This window comes from Rhopilema esculentum, chromosome 16 (genome assembly GCF_057945365.1).
Source record: "Rhopilema esculentum isolate cy_ngs chromosome 16, ASM5794536v1, whole genome shotgun sequence".
NCBI lineage: Eukaryota > Metazoa > Cnidaria > Scyphozoa > Rhizostomeae > Rhizostomatidae > Rhopilema > Rhopilema esculentum.
In genome coordinates, this window is record NC_142830.1 from 4,483,217 (window position 1) to 4,507,132 (window position 23,916).

The following is a 23,916-nucleotide window of genomic DNA, read 5'->3' on the forward strand; positions in this document are numbered from 1 at the left end:
CATTTTTTTTTTTTTCAGTTTTTTTGTATATCGGGGGTCATGGATTTTTTGACAAATGACTAAGTTCTTTTTTTAGAGTTATGGGCCTGAAATTCATCGAAAACTCCACAAACGGTGTTGCGGACGTATTTTAAAGCTTTCTAGTTTGTTTCGAGTCAAAAAAAAATTTTCTATAAATTTCTCATTATTTGAGTTTCCGGGGTCATTGATTTTTTGAAAAATGACTAAGTTCTTTTTTGAGAATTACGGGCCTGAAATTCATCGAAAACTCCACAAACGGTGTTGCGGACGTATTTTAAAGCTTTCTAGGTTGTTTCTAGCCAAAAAAAATTTTTGTTTGAATTTCTCATTTTTTGAATTTTTTTGTATATCCGGGATCATGGATTTTTTGAAAAATGACAAAGTTCTTTTTTAGAGTTACGGGTTTGAAATTCCCCGAAAAGTCCACAAACCGTGTGGCGGACGTATTTTAAAGCTTTCTAGGTTGTTTCTAGCCAAAAAAAAATTTTGTCTGAATTTCTCATTTTTTGAATTTTCTTGTATATCCGGGATCATGGATTTTTTGAAAAATGACAAAGTTCTTTTTTAGAGTTACGGGTCTGAAATTCCCCGAAAAGTCCACAAACGGTGTGGCGGACGTATTTTAAAGCTTTCTAGGTTGTTTCTAGCCAAAAAAAATTTTTGTCTGAATTTCTCATTTTTTGAATTTTTTTGTATATCCGGGGTCATGGATTTTTTGAAAGATGACTAAGTTCTTTTTTGAGAGTTACGGGCCTGAAATTCATCGAAAACTCCACAAACGGTGTTGCGGACGTATTTTGAAGCTTTCTAGGTTGTTTTGAGTAAAAAAATTTTTGTATAAATTTCTCATTTTTTGAGTTTTTTTGTATATCCGGGGTCATGGATTTTTTGAAAGATGACTAAGTTCTTTTTTGAGAGTTACGGGCCTGAAATTCATCGAAAACTCCACAAACGGTGTTGCAGACGTATTTTTAAGCTTTCTAGGTTGTCTCGTGTCAAAAAAAGATTTTCTTGCATTTTTTTTTTTCAGTTTTTTTGTATATCGGGGGTCATGGATTTTTTGACAAATGACTAAGTTCTTTTTTTAGAGTTATGGGCCTGAAATTCATCGAAAACTCCACAAACGGTGTTGCGGACGTATTTTAAAGCTTTCTAGTTTGTTTCGAGTCAAAAAAAAATTTTCTATAAATTTCTCATTATTTGAGTTTCCGGGGTCATTGATTTTTTGAAAGATGACTAAGTTCTTTTTTGAGAGTTACGGGCCTGAAATTCATCGAAAACTCCACAAACGGTGTTGCGGACGTATTTTTAAGCTTTCTAGGTTGTTTCTAGCCAAAAAAAATTTTTGTTTGAATTTCTCATTTTTTGAATTTTTTTGTATATTCGGGGTCATGGATTTTTTGAAAAATGACAAAGTTCTTTTTTAGAGTTACGGGTCTGAAATTCCCCGAAAAGTCCACAAACCGTGTGGCGGACGTATTTTAAAGCTTTCTAGGTTGTTTCTAGCCAAAAAAAAATTTTGTCTGAATTTCTCATTTTTTGAATTTTCTTGTATATCCGGGATCATGGATTTTTTGAAAAATGACAAAGTTCTTTTTTAGAGTTACGGGTCTGAAATTCCCCGAAAAGTCCACAAACGGTGTGGCGGACGTATTTTAAAGCTTTCTAGGTTGTTTCTAGCCAAAAAAAATTTTTGTCTGAATTTCTCATTTTTTGAATTTTTTTGTATATCCGGGGTCATGGATTTTTTGAAAGATGACTAAGTTCTTTTTTGAGAGTTACGGGCCTGAAATTCATCGAAAACTCCACAAACGGTGTTGCGGACGTATTTTGAAGCTTTCTAGGTTGTTTTGAGTAAAAAAATTTTTGTATAAATTTCTCATTTTTTGAGTTTTTTTGTATATCCGGGGTCACGGATTTTTTGAAAGATGACTAAGTTCTTTTTTGAGAGTTACGGGCCTGAAATTCATCGAAAGCTCCACAAACGGTGTTGCGGACGTATTTTTAAGCTTTCTAGGTTGTCTCGTGTCAAAAAAAAATTTTCTTGCATTTTTTTTTTTTCAGTTTTTTTGTATATCGGGGGTCATGGATTTTTTGACAAATGACTAAGTTCTTTTTTTAGAGTTATGGGCCTGAAATTCATCGAAAACTCCACAAACGGTGTTGCGGACGTATTTTAAAGCTTTCTAGTTTGTTTCGAGTCAAAAAAAAATTTTCTATAAATTTCTCATTATTTGAGTTTCCGGGGTCATTGATTTTTTGAAAAATGACTAAGTTCTTTTTTGAGAATTACGGGCCTGAAATTCATCGAAAACTCCACAAACGGTGTTGCGGACGTATTTTAAAGCTTTTTAGATTGTTTCTAGCCAAAAAAAATTTTTGTTTGAATTTCTCTTTTTTTGAGTTTTTTCGAATATTCGGGGTCATGGATTTTTTGAAAAATGACAAAGTTCTTTTTTAGAGTTACGGGTCTGAAATTCCCCGTCAAGTCCACAAACGGTGTCGCGGACGTATTTTAAAGCTTTCTAGGTTGTTTCTAGCCAAAAAAAATTTTTGTTTCAAATTCTCATTTTTTGAATTTTTTTGTATATCCGGGGTCATGGATTTTTTGAAAAATGACTAAGTTCTTTTTTGAGAGTTACGGGCCTGAAATTCATCGAAAACTCCACAAACGGTGTTGCGGACGTATTTTTAAGCTTTCTAGGTTGTCTCGTGTCAAAAAAAATTTTTTTGCATTTCTTTTTTTTCAGTTTTTTTGTATATCGGGGGTCATGGATTTTTTGACAAATGACTAAGTTCATTTTTGAGAGTTACGGGCCTGAAATTCATCGAAAACTCCACAAACGGTGTTGCGGACGTATTTTTAACCTTTCTAGGTTGTCTCGTGTCAAAAAAAAATTTTTTTGCATTTCTTTTTTTCAGTTTTTTTGTATATCGGGGGTCATGGATTTTTTGACAAATGACTAAGTTCATTTTTGAGAGTTACGGGCCTGAAATTCATCGAAAACTCCACAAACGGTGTTGCAGACGTATTTTTAAGCTTTCTAGGTTGTCTCGTGTCAAAAAAAAATTTTCTTGCATTTTTTTTTTTCAGTTTTTTTGTATATCGGGGGTCATGGATTTTTTGACAAATGACTAAGTTCTTTTTTTAGAGTTACGGGCCTGAAATTCATCGAAAACTCCACAAACGGTGTTGCGGACGTATTTTAAAGCTTTCTAGTTTGTTTCGTGTCAAAAAAAAATTTTCTATAAATTTCTCATTATTTGAGTTTCCGGGGTCATTGATTTTTTGAAAAATGACTAAGTTCTTTTTTGAGAATTACGGGCCTGAAGTTCATCGAAAACTCCACAAACGGTGTTGCGGACGTATTTTAAAGCTTTTTAGGTTGTTTCGAGTCAAAAAAAATTTCTTTGAATTTCTCATTTTTTGAATTTTTTTGTATATCCGCGGTCATGGATTTTTTGAAAAATAACAAAGTTCTTTTTTGAGAGTTATGGGCCTGAAATTCATCGAAAACTCCACATACGATGTTGCGGACGTATTTTAAAGCTTTCTAGGTTGTTTCTAGCCAAAAAAATTTTCTATAAATTTCTCATTATTTGAGTTTCCGGTGTCATTGATTTTTTGAAAAATGACTAAGTTCTTTTTTGAGAATTACGAGCCTGAAATTCATCGAAAACTCCACAAACGGTGTTGCGGACGTATTTTAAAGCTTTCTAGGTTGTTTCGAGTCAAAAAATATTTTCTATAAATTTCTCATTTTTTGAGTTTTTTTGTATATCCGGGGTCATGGATTTTTTGACAAATGACTAAGTTCTTTTTTGAGAGTTACGGGCCTGAAATTCATCAAAAACTCCACAAACGGTGTTTCGGACGTATTTTAAAGCTTTCTAGGTTGTTTCGAGTCAAAAAAATTTTCTATAAATTTCTCATTATTTGAGTTTCCGGGGTCATTGATTTTTTGAAAAATGACTAAGTTCTTTTTTGAGAATTACGGGCCTGAAATTCATCGAAAACTCCACAAACGGTGTTCCGGACGTATTTTAAAGCTTTCTAGGTTGTTTCGAGTCAAAAAAATATTTTCTATAAATTTCTCATTTTTTGAGTTTTTTTGTATATCCGGGGTCATGGATTTTTTGACAAATGACTAAGTTCTTTTTTCAGAGTTACGGGCCTGAAATTCATCGAAAACTCCACAAATGGTGTTGCGGACGTATTTTTAAGCTTTCTAGGTTGTCTCGTGTCAAAAAAAAATTTTTTTGCATTTCTTTTTTTTTCAGTTTTTTTGTATATCGAGGGTCATGGATTTTTTGACAAATGACTAAGTTCTTTTTTGAGAGTTACGGGCCTGAAATTCATCGAAAACTCCACAAACGGTGTTGCGGACGTATTTTTAAGCCTTCTAGGTTGTTTTGAGTGATAAAAATTTTGTATAAATTTCTCATTTTTTGAGTTTTTTTGTATATCCGGGGTCATGGATTTTTTGAAAAATGACTAAGTTCTTTTTTGGAAGTTAAGGGCCTGAAATTCATCGAAAACTCCACATACGATGTCGCGGACGTATTTTAAAGCTTTCTAGGTTGTTTCTAGCCAAAAAAAATTTTTGTTTGAATTTCTCATTTTTTGAGTTTTTTCGAATATTCGGGGTCATGGATTTTTTGAAAAATGACAAAGTTCTTTTTTAGAGTTACGGGTCTGAAATTCCCCGAAAGGTCCACAAACGGTGTCGCGGACGTATTTTAAAGCTTTCTAGGTTGTTTCTAGCCAAAAAAAATTTTTGTTTGAATTTCTCATTTTTTGAATTTTTTTGTATATCCGGGGTCATGGATTTTTTGAAAAATGACTAAGTTCTTTTTTGAGAGTTACGGGCCTGAAATTCATCGAAAACTCCACAAACGGCGTTGCGGACGTATTTTAAAGCTTTCTAGGTTGTTTTGAGTAAAAAAAATTTTGTATAAATTTCTCATTTTTTGAGTTTTTTTGTATATCCGGGGTCATTGATTTTTTGAAAGATGACTAAGTTCTTTTTTGAGAGTTACGGGCCTGAAATTCATCGAAAACTCCACAAACGGTGTTGCGGACGTATTTTAAAGCCTTCTAGGTTGTTTTGAGTGAAGAAAATTTTGTATAAATTTCTCATTTTTTGAGTTTTTTTGTATATCCGGGGTCATGGATTTTTTGAAAAATGATTAAGTTCTTTTTTGGAAGTTACGGGCCTGAAATTCATCGAAAACTCCACATACGATGTCGCGGACGTATTTTTAAGCTTTCTAGGTTGTCTCGTGTCAAAAAAAAATTTTTTGCATTTCTTTTTTTTTTCAGTTTTTTTGTATATCGGGGGTCATGGATTTTTTGACAAATGACTAAGTTCTTTTTTGAGAGTTACGGGCCTGAAATTCATCGAAAACTCCACAAACGGTGTTGCGGACGTATTTCAAAGCTTTCTAGGTTGTTTCGAGTCAAAACAAATTTTTGTATAAATTTCTCATTTTTTAAATTTTTCTGTATATCCGGGGTCATGGATTTTTTGAAAAATGGCTTAGTTCTTTTTTGAAAGTTACGGGTCTGAAATTCATCGAAAACTCCACATACGATGTTGCGGACGTATTTTAAAGCTTTCTAGGTTGTTTCTAGCCAAAAAAAATATTTGTTTGTATTCCTCATTTTTTGAATTTTTTTGTATATCCGGGGTCATGGATTTTTTGAAAAATGACTAAGTTCTTTTTTGAGAATTACGGACCTGAAATTCATCGAAAACTCCACAAACGGTGTTGCGGACGTATTATAAAGCTTTATAGGTTGTTTCTAGTCAAAAAACATTTTCTATAAATTTCTCATTTTTTGAGTTTTTTTGTATATTCGGGGTCATGGATTTTTTGAAAAATGACTTATTTCTTTTTTGAGAGAGGCGGGCCTGAAGTTTATCGTAAACTTGTCAGATGATGTTGCGAGCAAAAACAAAGGCATTTTAGGTTGTTTCGAGCGAAAAAAAGTTTTTGTGAAATTTGACATTTTTTGAATTTTTTTGCATATCCGGGATCTTGGATTTTTTCAGAAAATGACCAAGTTCTTTTTTGCAAGATACGGGCCTGAAATTTATCAGAAACTTGTCAGATGGTGTTGCCACCATAGGCTAAGGCGTTTTAGATTGCTTCGAGCCAAAAAAAATTTTACATTTTATAGTTTTCTGAATTTTTCTTGCATATCTGGGTTCACGGATTTTTGAAAAATGAGTTTCTTTTATATATACAAGGTTGAAATTTATCGGAAACTTTTTAAATTGTATTGCGAGGATAAATTAAGGCATTTCAGGTTGTTTAGAGCCAAAAATAATTGTTCATGAAATTTGATAATTTTCTGAAATTTTTGCATATTCGGGGTCATAGATTTTTCCAAAAATGACCAAGTTTTTTTTTGACAGATACGGACCTGAAATTTATTTGCAACTTTTCAAATGGTGTTGCAAGCGTAAATTAAGGCATTTCAGGTTGTTTGGATCAAAAAATAACTTTTTATGAAATTTGATAATTTTCTGAAATTTTTGCATATTCGGGGTCAAAGATTTTTCCAAAAATGACCAAGTTCTTTTTTGACAGATACGGACCTGAAATTTATTTGCAACTTTTCAAATTGTGTTGCGAGCGTAAATTAAGGCATTTCAGGTTGTTTGGAGCAAAAAATAATTTTTTATGAAATTTGATAATTTTCTGAAATTTTTGCATATTCAGGGTCAAAGATTTTTCCAAAAATGACCAAGTTCTTTTTTGACAGATACGGACCTGAAATTTATTTGCAACGTGTCAAATTGTGTTGCGAGCGTAAATTAAGGCATTTCAGGTTGTTTGGAGACAAAAAAATTTTTGAAGATGTACTCCCATTTGCTACATATGGACGTCTTGTCACATTTTCAGGGAAGATAATGTTTCTTAATGTCTGGAATGGCAACTCTGAGCCAATGCTTATAGGCAAATGCTTATAGGCATTTGACTAAATCAAAGGTGCTACCAAACTATTTAAGGATAGATAAAGGCACTGAAACTGGTGTCATGGCTTCAATACATACCTATCTGAGAAGCAAAAATGGCGATTTGGACGGTCAGCTGATTCAATTTGATACAGTTCCTCCACAACTAACAAAATTGAACATTGGTGGAGAGATGTACATGAAAGAATGGAGAAGCGCCTGAAAGTATATTTAGATGGTTACTTGCAACACATCAGTATGATCCACATAATGCCAGAGATCGTAAGATATTAGCCTACATATTAATTCCTGTTCTTCAGCGTGAATGTGACGCTTTTGCTCGTCTGTGGAATTCTCACCGTGTCAGGCACCAGTGTGGATTACAAGTTCCCACAGGCATACCTAATCACATGTATTCCTTTTCAGAATGCTATGGTGCTCAAAATGAAGGTTTAGCAGTAGAAGAAAATGATTCGTTAGATGCAGCTGATTTTGCAGAACTGGCCAGATGATTACTTAGCTCCAGATGTCAAAGTAAAGTTTTCAGACCTTTTACCTGAACCGGAAAATTTAATATTCCAAGAAACAGTTGCAGCATATCAATATTTTAAGCAACAAATTTAGACATGTTCAGTTTATAATAAAGTAAACATTTTTCAGTTAACATTACTACAACAATTGTTCACAAAAGGTTTAGTTTCAAATCCGAATGCAGCACTTAAAACTTTTTTGTTGAAATTTTTTTACATACGAAACAGAGGCTTGTACAACTTAACAGGAGTTTAAAAAATAATAGAATACTAATTTATTAAAACAAAAGCTTCAAACAAACAAAAATTAATACACCTGGGTGCGAGGGGGCAGTCGTCCTTTGTTCTAAAACGATAGAAAAATGTTATGTCATCTTTTCAAAACAATAGGCTTTTCTCCCCCCCCCCCCCCCAATATCTGAACAAGTGTCCGCCCCTGATTAAAAATACAATGAAATTTTTTTTATTTTAGCATGGAATACTCTTATTTTATTGACTTGTAGCATCTATAGATATTTGCTTCAACTTAGTTGTCTGCAGTATGTATTGCAAACATGGTGAATAAAGCAGTTTTCAAATACAGGATCCCTTAGATTTCCTGCACAGAGCAATTGCTCATCCTGCCCATTTTGAAGACTAGATGAAGTTGCTATTTCTGGGTCACACAATTTGTGTCCAACACCTTGTAAGTCAAGAAGTACCAATCTTCCACCATTGTCAGCAAGCGAAAAATGAGACACTGCTTCAGGTTTGTCGGGAATACCATTATTATTTGACATATTTACAAAATTTCTCAGGCAAAATTGGCTCCAATGTCACTGGCAGATCGCCAAGCAGTGCGAAGTATTCAGTTCAGTTCAGTTCAGTTTTATTTTGAATTCCACTGGATACATACACTTGTTGCAAATTAGAAATAATCCAAGCTTAAAAGTACAAACAATGTAAAAGGAAGTTAAATAATATAAATGTAACATAACAAATACAGAGTAGAGGAGAAACAAGCTAGTATTTATTTTATTTGTCGTATCGTACTTAAGTAAATGGTATCATATCTAAACACTTCTCCAAAGAATTCCTTGACATCATTTACATCTTTCTTGAGGCGATTCGAAATTCCTTTTGCTTCCATGTGCATTTGCACTTGCTTCCTTGTATGATCATTAGGTGGCGTATCACCAAGTAATGGCTAAGTGTACGCCATGTATTTTCTCTGAACTTCTTCACTACCTACAATTTTCCTTTCCTGGTGGCTCTAAATGCATGTCGAAAACCCCCAGTTCCAAAGCTTTCTTTTTCAATTTCAAAATCTTTTACTTCATTTTGTGCCATACTTTGTTAGCAATACCAAATGATTCCAATGCCAGAGAGATTGTATCATGTTCAACTGGTTTGATCAACTTTCCGGCATTAATAAGGTCAGCGATTGATATAGACTTTGGGATGTGTGATGATTGGATGTTATTTATTTGGGTTGCGGTTTTTGCAAAAGGCATCTCACTATGGCCAAGTCTTGACCTTGATGCTTTTCTGGTACCTAGATCACGACTTAGTTCTTGCTGCTGATGTGCTGCGGTTTTAGACCATTTTTTGTCACTTTTCAGTGTTGCTGATGAGGTTGTAATGAATCCCACTAGAAACACTTTCCTTCCAACAACATGCTCATCACGTGTGCATGAGAGTTTAGAACATCATGCGATTCGCTTGGAGCTGCATAGAAATGTTCACAGGCCTCTTTTACATTTAAAGTGAACGAATCAAAGCTCTGGCATCCAAGGGCTCATACTTCTTTAGCTTCCCAGACGGCTGGGAGTTGATTTTTTGAACAACAATAAATTTAATACATTTTCTCGATTTTTTGCTTTTCCCATTTTTTGCAGGTTCTCTTGGCTTTAACTCTGGCCATACAATTCCGAAATTGGTCTCTGCCGTCCGCCATGTTTTCTCGTCTTGCATGCTGCCGACTTCTTCACAAATTTACACAAAGTACCAGTGTGATAGTTGTAGCGCTGGGCCACACACAAGAAAAAAAAACATACGAAGGAAGAAAAAATTCATTTTCATAGGTAACTAAAAACGATTTATGAAAATTGAAGTATAAAAAAAATTTCTGTATTATAAATAAAAAAATAAAATTTCTATAAAGTGATGTGAAATAAAATAAAAAATAATTATAAGTAAGTTCAAATTTAAGTAAAATAATTCTATAGAAAAAAATTGATATAGATAGAAGTTAGAATAAAACTTCATTTATATAGATAGGATTTTCCTCCACATTACGTTTAAATTAAGTACAATTGCCATGGGCCACCATAGTACAGCCTTTGATCTGCTCTGGCTGCCAGTGAAACAACACATATGGCTCAAATTTGAGCTGCTTACTTTCAAGTGCGTGATAGGAAATGCACCTGTGTATTTACCGGTGGAGCGGTATATTCCAAATAGAACTCTCAGATCGAGTAATTGGGCAAATTTAATTGGGCATCTTAGACCAACTATAATTGGGCAAATACATGCAAAAGCGAAAAGCTTTGGCGCAAGATTTTACCTCAACTGTCTTTCGGAATGGAATAAACTTGACCTGGAGTTAGGCAATCTTCATCTCTGGGAATTTTCAAAAAGAAACTTTGTAAAACCCATTCGTCACTTACCCCACCCAGTCTACAGCATCCACGATCTGAAAGGCTTAGCATTTTTAACACAACTTCGTGTGGGTTTAAGTAAGCTAAATCTTCACATATTTGCGCATAACTTTAAAGACACAGTAAATCCAATGTGCCTAACCAACGATGGAGTTGAGGATACGGAATACTTTTTGCTGCTCTGCCATAACAACAATGTGCAAAGAAAGGATCTTCTCGATACTGCTAACAATATATTACAACCTCAGGGCTTATTAAACCTTTCAAATCAAGCGCTTCTTAAAATCCTTCTCTATGGTGATGAAAAGTTGCCACCTATGTCAAACACTTTAATCCTTGAGGCTACATTAAAATATATATATGCCACTAAACGCTTTGATTGAGCCTATGCCATCTCTACGTCATCATAAACGAACTGTGAGCACTCCGCGCATCGAATCCTCTGCGGACCCTTGTTCTTTTAAAGGACCAATATTCCAAGACAACCTCAGGTAAACAAATTCTTGGTACAAGATTCCCCTTGTTTCACGAGATCCTGGCTCATTTAAGGTCCCACTCTGGGTTCCTTGCGTGGAGGGCTCATGGTGACATTCTCTGTCTTTTTTTATGCAATTTTTGTGATTTTTGTAAATTCACTGTTGCAGACCTATCGAAGGCCTGGGTCACTGAAAACCTCGATAATCTTGTCTCTAAATACATTCGCCAATTTCTTCATCTTCCCATACGTGCTACCTTAACTAGTATAGTTCTTTCTAAAAATCAATTTGGTTTCGATCTTCATCTATCTTCTGTCAAATTCAGTCAATGCCAAACTGTTGCACGCAATGCCCTCCTAACTTCTCCTAACACAAACATGCAAGCTTTACGGAAAAACACCAGTAGTGGAATGAATCTGCAATATTAAATTTACCGTAACACCAAAAGTGTACTGAAAGCAGTAAAATCAGGCAGTAGAGAGCGCTTGGCACACCAATTACTATCCCAGGGTGCTATTATCTCATTTCTGTTGGACCACTCTCTTAAAAAGCTGAATGGCAATTGATCTATTGTGCAGAGCAACCTACCTACGAGCATCTTCAACTTCACCTTCAAATACCTGAACAATACTCTCCCTACGCGCAAGAATCTAAGCCTTTGGAACCTAAGCCAATCATCTGATTGCGAATTCTGCCTTCTTCCTGAAACATTACTACATGTCATTTCAGGCTGCAAAGTTTATCTAGAGTAAGGGCGTTTCTACCTGGCGTCGTAATTCTGCTCTAAATTTTCTTGCCATCTTGTTGAGAGCAATAGAGGGATCCTCTATTTTTGCCGATATACCTGGGTCCTCCTCACCATCCTTCATAATAGGGGACAATCTGCGCCCAGATCAACTTTTGCAGACAAAGGAAAACAATTTATATGTTTTAGAACTAACGATAGGATTTGAAACTAACTTTAACTGCAATGCAGAAAGGAAACGTTTAAAATACGCTCGCCTTGTCTCAGATCTAAGACAAAGGTTCAAATCTGTCATATTTGTAAGTCTCTCCATCAGCTCTCTTGGCATCTTCAGCGACTTATGCCAATTATTCCTTGCAATGTATGACTTTCTTCCCATCGATGATCAACACAAACAATATCTTTTTTCCAAGCTTTCTATGATATCCAATGGTACCACCTATTACATATTTTGCTGTAGGAACAAAGCATGGACTAACCCTGAACTACTCTGCTTTTAACTACATACATAACTATATGTGAATCACGCTTGTTATTTATTTTTATTCTGTAAACCAAGGCTAGCCAATTGCCAATTACCTGTAATAGTTAAATTGGTAATTGTAGTATTTAATTTCAACGAAAATGAAAGTTATTATTATTATTCCCGGTGTCCCGCCTAGCCACAACGTCCCTGGCTTTTACAATAAAATACTTAAAAACATAGGGTGGCCGTATACAACCGTATAAGCAAGCAGAGCAGTCCCTTCTTGCAGATTTTGCTTCTACAAGATAAAAAGCTTGGTACTTTGGTACTTTATCTTTGCCGTGTTTGTTTTTTGCACTTTAAATGCAACAAATGTGCAGATCGTACTGGAGATTTATCGTGCTCTATTTCTGTTTATTTTTTATTTCAAAATAGGCTTACCTTTTAGGGTAAGATCTTATAGGGTAGGGTAAAAATCCAGCATAGAACAAACGTTGCATGCAAATATTTTCTAAAAGATAAGCCCGAGGAACTCAACTTACTTCAAAAGGGTAGGGCTAGATTTTCTACAATAAAGGCCCTGAGTTGAGGAGGGTGGTGTATTGAGCATTTCACTCAAAGACATTTAGTAATGCCTTGTAAACTTAGGTGCGTCTCTTTAATATAAGATACGGAAATGAGAACACTTTGCAATATGAACATTTATCACACGGCTTCTGTTACTCGCCCAAAAAGTGTTACCTTGCCTTTTGCGAAACGGGATGTATTGTGACCAATACAGTAATTGGAAACTATGAAGTGACTTGAGGGCAATAGCGGCGCCACGGGGGGACTAGGAGGAACATGTCCTCCCAGTTCACGACAGGGTCAATTTAAGTATTTGATGGGAAAATGTTGAAGGGGGGTTATATTTTTGCAACATACCTTTTCTGACGTGATCCTATGATTTTGAAACTGCCCTTACCTAACAAAAAGTTAATCATAGGCATTTCCTTCAAGTAAATTTGCATTCCTTTCCATGCGAGTAAAAGGGCGTTGCAGGAAAATGTTTGCCTTGCCCCCTTCTCCCCAAGAACCTAGTGGTTTGCGCCTCCACTGCTTCATAATAGAGCACTTAGGGACATGGGCCCGCTAAATTGAATAGCTTTCTTTTAATAAGTATTGTTGAAATGAAAATAGATTTTGCCTGGTCTTATTCTTTAGTTTAAGATTAGTTTGTTAATATACTGATGTTAATATGATCCTTGATGCTTATATAATACCCTTTTCTCACAAAAAGTACACTCCCCTCCCAAAAGTATTCGAACGGTTGGGCAAAATTTTGGGCCTAAATTTTACAAACGCCATGTTAGTGAAAAAGTAAGATCAAATAATGGTGGGAAAAATAAAACGACGGCGTCAGGAAATAAGCAGAATAAATATATAAACAGGCAAAAATTTTGTTCAGAAAAAGTTCGCTGAGAAAATTGTTCTCAAAAGTGCAAGAAATGTTTATCTTTGGGCACTGGTAAAAGCACAAAATATGGATGAAGATAAGAAGCAAATGGTCATAAAGTTTTTACGCCAGGTAGGTCATTCATATGATGAAATTCCAAAACAAGTGGGCTACACGAAGTCTACTACTCAAAGAATTTGCAACTCGTGTAAAAAAGCAGTTTACGGCAGAAAAAGTAGAGAACAGGCAGGTCAAAAAAGTTTTCTTATTGGAACCAAAAAATTGTAGCAAGGTTTGCTAAGAAACTTTTTTGTCAATTTTAAAGGAGTAAAATCAGCAAAATCTATGAAGTTTTGTGACCAAAATCGGCTAAAGAACTAAATTATGCATACTTTATCAAATATGGAATCATAATTGTGTCCTAAGAAGAAATCCTGATTTTTCAGCAAATAACTGCACTCGCCGGCAAAACAGAGTGAAAGTCACGAAGGAATGACCTTGCACGGACTGGGGCCATAATAGCTTTATTGAACGAGGGTAGATTTGGTTTAAAAAATGATTCTGAAGCCTTCTCAACCCGGAAAAACAACTGGGGAAAGATGTTATCAAAAGGCCTTTCAACAAAATGTAAGGAAAGGAAGGATTTTTAGAAATGGTCTAGGGTTGCGTTGGGCCTAATTGCGTCGCCATCTTGTTCTTCGGAGGTGTTTGGTGAAGGTCACATATTATGTTGCCATATTCCAAGAAAGCCTTCCCGAAAGTGCCAGAAAAAATTAAAGTTACATAAATCAGCCTTCTGTTTTTCATCAAGACAATTCTCCATGTCGCACAACTAAGGATACAAGCGATTTTTCTGCTGTTAACTGAATCGTCACTCTTCCAGGGCCTTCTCGTAGTCCAAATCCAAAGGTAATTGAAAATGCAGGGCCGGTGAAACCAGGGGGGCTCGGGGGGCCATGCCCCCACTTTTTGCAGTGCCAAAGAAAAATTTTAAGCAAAAGTGGAAACAAATGTTGTATATGATTCTGTAAGTAACTTTGCCTAGTATTCTCTTAAATGTGTCCTCAGCTTTACCTTGGTTGCTATGTCTTTACCATAGAAGACATACATAAAATTGAAAATGGGAATTAGATCGAAGAAACCGGTCATTGTCTAAGTTTCACAAAGAGTAACAGCTTGGCTTAGCAAATAGATCGAGAAACCTAGTCCAGAATAACTTGGTGCCAGCAAAAATTGACGGAGTTTCGTTTTTTTCAATTGCCTAAACTTGGCACACAAGGTTTACAAACATTACAAAAAGAGAGAAATCATCTGTTGAAGGAAAAGAAACAGCTGGAAAGAGCTTTTTTGAGGATATGAGAAATAAAGTATGGGCAGATCTGTTTTTAAAAAGTATCATCAAGAAAACTTCAGAGTTTGATCGTTTTGATAATCCATTCCTACTAAGAAAGAGAAAGAAAGTATCGGCACTATTATAAATTCTATTCAAACTCATTTTGACAAGCCCAGTTTGAAGGTTTTTCAAATTTTTGTTAGAGCACTTAATTTTCGAAGAAGTTAAGATCAGATGTTACAAAGCTATATCTTAACTGTACAAAATTGCTCAAATTTTTTATTTTTAGTTGATAGTTCTTCCGTTGATATTTCAACGTCAATTTTTTTCATTACTCCGTGTTTCATTTATTTTTCTCCCCCATCTTATTTGGGTACTTTTAAAATCTAAAAAAGGTTTCATTTCGAGCTATACGATAGTGGTTATTCTAAAACTTTGCAAAACTTTTATATTTCAAGTCAACATCACAATATACGCGACTATGCGACACCTCCAGTCAAAATTAATTTTAGATACAGTTTCTGGCCACCCCTAAGGCATCATAATTCTAAAATTTCTCTTTCCGCCAACCATGGTGGCGGCCTTTCCTAAGCCCTTTCTAGACTTTGATATTTTGGCCCCTTAACTTTCAAATACGTTTCGCTGGCCCTGAAATGCTATGGCTTCTTTGGTCTTCTATAAAGCCTTACATGAGTCGAGATCCTCCAAAGACCGAGCAGCAATAAAATGATAAAAATTTTGACATTTTGTGCCAATATTCCTCTCCATTTTATTGAAAATTTGCAGATGTCATTTCCTTGCCGGCCCTGTGCTGCCCTTTTGTCTCGCGACTATCCCCACAAAATGTTAAAGTTAATCCATTAATAAAATGAATTATGGAATTGAATTTGAAAATTTATGTAAGTTAATCTTTGTTTTATGATTGCCTGAAATTTTGAAGTGATTCCTAGTGTCATTCTATAAATAAAGAGCAATTAATAACTTTTCTTTTTGTTTTCAACAACTTGACCCGGCACAGTCGCAACAATGTCTTCCGTTCGAATACTTTTGAAAGGGAGTGCAGTGGCGGCTCCAGCCTGGAATAAGTGGAGGGGGACAAAAGGTGTGTCAGGGACAACGCCCTTTTGGACCACGCCCTTTCCCCCTGTTTGAAACTTTTTCTTCCGGAGGAAACACCTGTTGTCTCCCAAGAAATGTCATTTACATGTGACGATCTAGATAACGTACATACCCCCCCCCCCCCTCCTGAAGTTTTCTAATCAGGTTTGCAAGAATCTCAAGGACCAACTTCCTGAAATAGTGGGGGGGACTGGTCCCCCCTATTCCCCTCCTGAATATTTCTAATCAGGTTTGCAAGAATCTCAAGGACCAACTTTCTGAAATAGTGGGGGGGACTGGTCCCCCCTATTCCCCACATGGGGGAGTGTAATTCACTTCTACCGCTGTTTCAGTTTCAAGTGCCAGGGGAAAAGGCCATCTTTTGGATTATGATCACGTGATCAAAAATGGGCCCCTTTGCCTCGGTGTTCCTGTGTCTCGGTGACTTTGGCACGTTTTGTTTGCATCGGTCTTGCATGGTTTGGTACTGAAAATGGAAGTTGTGTCAAAAAGTTTTCTGATCTAAGCACTATCTTCTGATCTATGACTTGTGCCAGCCATTCGAGGTCAGAAAAAACCTCGTTCTATTGCAGATTGCAAAAGTAGCCTGAAAGAGGGCATGGAGTGGACAAATTTGACATTGTCCACGATTTTAAAGCGGCCGAGGTGGTGTTTACAGTTGTCAGGGAGTTCCAATTTCAAGTCAACTTTCCTGGGCCTTAAACACACCAGACTGCTTTCAGCTACATCAAAGATGGCCGAATCTAGCAAGAAAAGAGTCTGTATGATTGGATCGGGTAACTGGTAAGAACAGCGTTAAGAAAGAAGGATCGACAAATTTTGCATTTTATACTCAAGTCGGTCTAATTTTTTACGATCACATGATAAACATGAAATGGTCGAAAAGATTTTGACATATTTTTGTTAAATTTATTTGATTAGGAAAGGCACTTCGGCTTTCACCTTTGTCAGCTCAATAGAAGGGGCCAGATTAACCTTTAACCGGCCTTTGCTGTTTTTAGGGGCTCAGCTATTGCAAAGATTGTTGGCCCAAACGTAAAGAGGCATGCTATGTTCGAGGAGACAGTGAAAATGTACACCCACGAAGAAATGGTGAATGGTAGAAAACTGACGGAAATCATAAACACAGACCATGAAAATGTCAAATACCTCCCAGGATACAAGCTGCCAGAAAATGTTGTATGTGCTGTTTATGTATCTTGCTTTCCATTATTACGAATGTTTATGCTTCTGTGGCAAGATTTTTCTGTCGTTTTGTGATGAAAAGCATGTTAATTTCTAAACAAAAGGTCTCAGAGATGGCTGTTGTCTGATACATTATAGTTTGTTTTATTTACTCTGCAGATTGCTGTTCCAGACTTAACTGAGTCCATCTCTGATGCTGATGTTATTATTTTCAATATGCCTCATCAGGTAAACTTTGCACAGATTCACAACAATATACCATAATATTCATATTGAGAAATCTGCTCAGTCACACTTACTATAAATTACAGCTTTATTAAGAAAAAGTCACAGGTCAACCTACACAAATGTTTAGGTTAAATATTAGTTATGATAGGCAAATTTTGCTAATGCTTATTAATACTCAAGCAAGAAAATTATTGAACATTGGTAAACATCACTTTTGTTTGACAACCATGAAAAGTCAAACAGGTATAATATTAAGCCCAGAGAATATGTAGACACTTTGTTGATACCTAGTCTGCTATTGTTGGGGATGTTTTGGGATTTCAAGTCAGATTTTTGTTAAAAATCTTGAATGATTATATGTTTTTAACTATCGGCAAAACATTATTTGTTTATAGAGATAATTTAAAGCAATGCTATTGCTTTCTATATTTACCAAACCTTACAAAGCAATGACATTTAGAAGGCCCAAGCTAAGTTTTACACTACAGATTGGGTAGATATGTATTCAGTTTTAAGACAATTAATTGAGATTGTTACAGGGTGTTTCTGATATGTTGACACTACTTATTTCTTCCCTCCATGCTACTATATAGCAATGCTAACCCCTTACTTGTCTGATTTGAAAATATGCCTACTGAATAAGTTTTGGTGACTTCTGAATATGTAGTAAGTGTGATTTCATATGGCAGTATATTTCTAAAATTTCTGTGGTAATCAGCTCTTGCAAAATTTATGATAGGATTAAAGGCTATTGAAGCCTGTCCAATCAAACATGTAAAGTTATGATGGTACTGTCAGTTTGTAGTGCCAATGTGCAGTCAGATTAAAGGCTCATTAAAGAAGGGTGCAACAGGCATTTCTCTAATTAAGGTATGTTTTCATTTTATATGTCATAGCTGAGTGTGTGTGTTTGTGTCTTGATTTGCTGTTGCCCGCTATATTTTATATGTCACAAATGATGTGTAGTTAAATAAATATCTGCCAGTGAAACCTCAACTTTTTTAAAGGTGTCAAGACCTGTCAATTTGTAGATTTAATCAGTTGATATGAAGATGACCTCACGACCTCATGCAGTTCAACACCAAAGGAATTTTTTCTTGACACTATATTTTTTGAAGAACATCATTTACATCCGTGCTCTACACAGGTAACTTGCCGAGGTGGTTTAGCTAATTTTCAAAATGATTCAAAATTTTTATATATTTGCCAATACTACTTTTAAGGAGCAAACAAGCAAGAAAAAGTGCACATGTACAAGAAATTGCCTAGTGTAATAGAGGGCTCTTTTGGTGTTTTGGAAAATATTCCTTGTTAAAATACATATCATCCAAATACAGAACTGAGTTTTTTAATGAAAAATAATGTTTCTTAAATCTTTTCTATAATATGAAGACTTGAGAAGATTCTCAGATTATATTTCATTTCATTTTGTTTTTATTTGCAAACAACTTGTGAGGAAGCTATAAAGAGTACACTGTTTGGCATGACATATTTTAGTTTGGAATTATCTTCCATCATGTCAGATTTTGATTTTAATTTTCGTATCTCATACTTCAGACTGATCTGTTGCTATTGAATAGACAAATTGCAGATGCACAGGTACTTAGACCATATTGTGTGTCTGTGTGAGCAAAAATATCTTGAAGTGAAGGACCATCCCATTTGCTGCAATTTTTGCAAAAGAAAGTTTTTTTATAGATGGCAGATTGCATCAGTGAAAAATTATTTCTTTTTGTTTGTCAAGAAACATGAGATGATTGCTAAAAATCTGTGCCATGTTGCAAATTCATCAGAGTTTATTTTTCTTCTTCATTTTTGATACTTTCTTAGCTAGTTTTGGACGTAGTTCTAAAGCTTGTTAGTTTATTTTTATTCCAACCCCAATTTTCTTAATCATAGGGCTTGAGCCATACTTCTGTTGGATTGAAACAAATGTCAGAAGTTATTGAAGACTGCTTGGGTTTGCAGTGTGGAGTACTTATGGGTGCTAATCTTGCAAATGAGGTTGCTGATGAAAAGTTCACAGAGGCAACTATAGGTATCCCCTTTTTATTAGTGACTTGTAATGTTTTCATGATGTTAATGATGATTCCCAGATAGGTAAACAAGCTAGAAAAATTATTGAATGCCATTCTAGCTGTTGACTGAACTAAGAACATTTTACCACAATATTCTTTGGCCTATATGGTAATATGCCTCCTGTAATTTCAGAGGATTTATTATCATGATATATAACCAGCTGTTGATTAATTGTTTTGTTTTGAAATGAATTTTGCTTTTTTAATTTTTTAATTTTCTTTTAAGTATCATTTTATTAATTCTTCTAAAACATATTTTTCCAATCCCTCTAAATGCTAGGCCTATTTCTACTTCTTTCTTTCAGGCTGTAATGATAAATCTCAGTGGGAGATGTGGAAAAATCTTTTCCATTGTGACTATTTCAAAGTTAAATGTGTAGAAGATGAGCATACAGTGGAACTGTGTGGTGCTCTCAAAGTATGTTTTTTAGATATCTAGATAATCAGAATGCAAAACGGCTTCTTCTGTAAACTGACCTTGATTTAACATTTTTTTGTTTCATTTGCATGTAAATCCTCTAGCAGGGAAACATTTGAAGATAGAAAATTAGGCCATTTTTTAACTTTATGAAAAAAAACATACTTCATGTAATTGTACTTTCTTAGAATTTTTTATTAATGTATCAGAAGTTGCATGTTATTTCTTCATGTAGAGCTGATAGGCATATAGACTTATTGATAATAGAGCCCTGAGCAAACTAGCCAAGCATTTTACAAAAAAATCATAAAAACAAATGTTGGGTGAATTTTGACGCTGTTTGGTCACTTTTTTGGCATGGAGTTTGTTAGATGATGATAGGCAAAATTTGAAGAAGGTCTAAAGCAAAATTAGTTTTTGAAATGAAGGGTCTGTCACAAACTTTGATCTCATTTTGATTTGGTACGTATCCACCTAATAAATTTTGATGAAAATCAGGCTGTTCTTTGCTAATGTCGTAGTCCTAGGGATACCAGCAAAATATATTCAGCAGTTTTGTTATAAGTAGCTATTTTATTGAAAAATTTGTCAAGCTCTCTTCATATCCTCACTTTATTTTTCCCCTTGCAATGTTTTGGTAATTTAAAACAGGTACCCTACTGATTTTGACCAGAGGATTTCACAGAGTTTTTCCTTTTACCACCAATTAACAATACAGAAAAAAACCAAGCAGTGAAATATGATTTATAGACAGTGAAATGTTTGATGACTTTGACTGGGGCTTAAGAGTTTAATTGCCTGTCATGCTAGAGAGGGTAGTTGTTATAGTTGATAGTTACCACTAGTTTAAGGATTTTTTTAGTATTGAAAACAGCGTATCTACCTATAAAGCCTACATTTTCAAAATAATGCACAGATGATTCCATGTTAAATAATTTCCATGTAAAATAAAACATTCTAAGATAATCTAGAGAATGTGGTCTGCAATGAAGCTTTTGAATAATTTGCCTATAGAACCCATTTATGGCATTCCAACCTAATTCTCCTTTTGCGACATACCTGCATTTATACTGCATTCTACCTTTTGCACTGGATAACAGTAATCTTCATAATCAATCAACTATATCTTTTCAGAATTATTTTTCTCTAGAATATTGTTGCAACTGGAGCAGGAGTCATTGATGGTCTTGGGTAAGTCAGCCAGCCCTCTCTTATTTATTTTTTTAAAGACATAATTTTACATCTGTTTTTGATAGATTTCTTGGCATCTTTAAGCAACTATGGTGAGCTTTATGCCCATTACCAGGAGCGTAGCAAGGAGGGGCAGCGCTCAGAAAGTTGATGTCTGAGAAAAATGCAAATCTGCAATAAAATTAGTAGCTACAGTTGGTATTTTAGACAAGCTTAGAAATTTTAATAGACTGCAAGCAAACGACTATAAGAAGTATTCTGAAATGTATTCTAAGCTAATCTGAAGGGCGTGGTCGCAAAAATTTTCTGTTCGTATTAGGCACAAAGTACCCTCATCTGTACCTATAAAGAATGTTTTAGAATGTCCCCTCTTTTTATAGTTTATATAGAAAATTCCTTCACGTTCTTCATGCTACGAAAAGCTACATATAACGGTTATTGTGTTTGATTAGCCAACCCTTGCTACGTAAAAAAATCATAGCTTTTCCAAACGAATTTACAAAATAGGGTGTTTTCTCGAATTCTTAAGAGTGTGATCAGCAATTTTTTTCCTGTGGGTTAGTCCCTGGAACCCTTGCTGTCGCACTCCCCTTTGCCCCTCCAATCTTCCAACCCTGGCTACGCCACTACCCATCAGTATATGAAGGCTTGTTTTGCGATGCGGTTTATTTCTCCTAAAAGTCTTGGTCGTTTTTCTCTTCTTTTTCAATACAATTTATAAAGAATATGTGCCTGTTTAGGAGCAAGCAAAAACGTACCGCCGTTAAACTTTCTTGCATCACTTTTTATCAACGTTGGTCTAGTAAAAAACATTTCAAAGGATCAGTAAAACTTCTTGACTGGGAACCCTGTATGGCATTTTCAGTGCAATCCTGATAACACTTTTTGGATATATACTAAGTGGAAAATTCATAGTTCTACACTTTTGCTGGGTCGTCTTTTTCATTGAGTTGTATTCAAAGTCCAACTCTTGCATCCAAATCTTATGGCTTTATCAAGACAATCCTGTATTCCTTTTTTATCTCTGCAATACCGACTGTATACAGAATCGATTCACCTATGTGTATCATATCTCTTTATGCCTTATATTTTTCTCTTTTAGAATAAATGTCTTTTTATACATTAAATTTTTCTCTTTAGATATGGCGAGAATACAAAAGCGGCAATAATAAGGCTTGGTATGGTCGAAATGATGCTATTTGCAAGAACATTCTATGACAAGGTACTTGATAGTACATTTCTAGAGTCATGTGGTATTGCTGACCTGATAGCAACATGCTATGGTGGAAGAAATAGACGCGTTGCAGAAGCCTTTGTCAAAACAGGAAAGGTCGGTACATTTCCTTTTGCAGATATGAACGTATTGTTTTGAATCTCAAGATAGCTCTGTGAATGGAATGATAGGGCTATCAGTGCTTCATCGGTTTGAAAGTGCGTGAAAAGTTAGTAACTGGTGAAAATCCCTTGTCAAAGATGAAAATGCTGTAATTTTCATATTTCTGTAAATATTTCTGTTTAAATTTTTTTCATATTTTTATTTATATATGCTCGCTACAGTTGTATTAGCTTAGCATGTTTTCAGAAGTAACATAGAAACATATTTTACCATTCCTCAGATTTAAGAACATAGGATAAATACTAAAAGGTTGCCTTGTAATTTTTCACTAAATTGCGAACCTAAAATAAGACGGTGCTTTTCTTTTCGTCATTGTTTCGATGCTTTATTATCCGAGGGCGAAAAGTACATAAGTATGCTATGTCCTTTGCTTTTCCATGCTATAAGACCAAAGGACTAAGCAACTGTAAAAAGAAATTCATACAAATAATTGATGATCCGTATAGAAAGTATTTTAGAGACGAAGAGTAAAATTTTAGTTCGATAAGTTTGACTGGATATTAGCCTCGATACTGTTTGCTATTGCTTCAGATTTGTTTTTATAAGTCAAATTAATTTTGTTAGAGCATCTTTGAACTCGAAGAGGAAATGTTGAATGGTCAGAAGCTTCAGGGACCACATACTGCTTATCAGGTTTATCTTTTGCTGAAAGACAAGAAGATGGAGGACCAGTAAGTTTTCTGTTTTTCTTAAAAAAAATTTAAGTTTTCTCTAAAACGATCCTAAGGTTATAAGGATTTTAAATTGACTAAATAAAGGTTAGTAGATTTGATTTGCCCCAAATGAGTGTCAAGGAAACTGCTGTTGACAAGCTTCTCTTCTTTAGGCTGTTATTTTTTGGAAGTGTTGTAGATCGAACTTCTTTTGTTAATGGCTTTCAGTCTTAATCTCACGATTGCAGTCATATGACGTATATTGGTTACATTACATAACATAAAGCTAATAATACTCTGTTTTTGCTTTGTTGCGTTTTTATTTCGACCTGTTTTCAACGATGGATATTGAAACTGGTCAACTGAAACGGTACAATACCCTATTGTTAGCGTTAACATTCACACTTCGTACCAGCATTTTCATTCGCTCTGTTTTCAAAGTGCATATTAAACTATTTTCGATGTTATAGCTCAGCAATGTGAGTGTAAGGCCAAGAATGATGCATTTCTTATTTTTTTTGTTAAGGCAACAATGTGAACAGTGTTGAAGTATCTTAAAATTACCAACTCCGACGCTCTTTTGATTATTTTCTTGTACTTTAAGCTGTTAAGTAATGATATCAAAAGTGCTATTTCTGTTAAGGGTGTCTTTATTTATTATAAGAATGTTAAAAGTGAAATTTTGACAACTAAAGGAAGTGGGGAAAAAATAACGATTTCTTTTTTATCTTTAAGGTTCCCATTGATGATAGCAATATACAGAATTTTCTACGAGAATGAACCCCCGTCGTATCTCATTGAAACTCTTTCAGAACATTTCTAGAATGTAGGTCAAGTCTTTAAAATTCGTGTATTCTTGAAGATATGTCGGTCGATACATTTTTAGAAAAACGTGTATTATGTGTATGTATGTAATTAGGCCTATGGTGTATTTAGCAAAAATTATTTTTGTTAGGTCCTATCTAATTTCTTGAAATATATTCATTAAAACTTGCAAAATCTATTAGTAACTCTGAAGCGCTGCCTTTTTTATCATGC

General features: G+C 34.9%; 1 protein-coding gene and 1 long non-coding RNA gene across 12 annotated transcripts in view; both read left to right on the plus strand.

Moving 5' to 3' along the window:
• Positions 1-9,190, plus strand: part of LOC135682671 (uncharacterized) — a 151,415-nt gene extending 142,225 nt beyond the window's left edge. For all 10 annotated transcript variants that reach the window (XR_016144721.1, XR_016144720.1, XR_016144722.1 and 7 more), the window contains one exon: positions 7,413-9,190. This is a non-coding gene — a long non-coding RNA (uncharacterized LOC135682671). The remainder of the gene's footprint in view (positions 1-7,412) is intronic.
• A 6,934-nt stretch (positions 9,191-16,124) lies between these two features.
• Positions 16,125-23,877, plus strand: LOC135682640 (glycerol-3-phosphate dehydrogenase [NAD(+)], cytoplasmic). Of its 2 annotated transcripts, XM_065197609.2 has the most exons (11): positions 16,125-16,512; positions 16,731-16,908; positions 17,074-17,142; positions 17,941-18,012; positions 18,700-18,741; positions 19,042-19,180; positions 19,526-19,638; positions 20,789-20,829; positions 21,970-22,159; positions 22,790-22,896; positions 23,614-23,877. In XM_065197609.2, exons 1-11 carry the CDS (start codon positions 16,328-16,330, stop codon positions 23,699-23,701), a joined length of 1,224 nt encoding a protein of 407 aa, XP_065053681.2. In that variant the 5' UTR covers positions 16,125-16,327; the 3' UTR covers positions 23,702-23,877. The 2 variants fall into 2 exon arrangements, with proteins under 2 accessions (XP_065053681.2, XP_065053682.2); XM_065197610.2 differs by lacking the exon at positions 18,700-18,741 and having other exon boundaries at positions 16,128-16,512.
• The last annotated feature ends 39 nt before the right edge of the window (positions 23,878-23,916 follow it).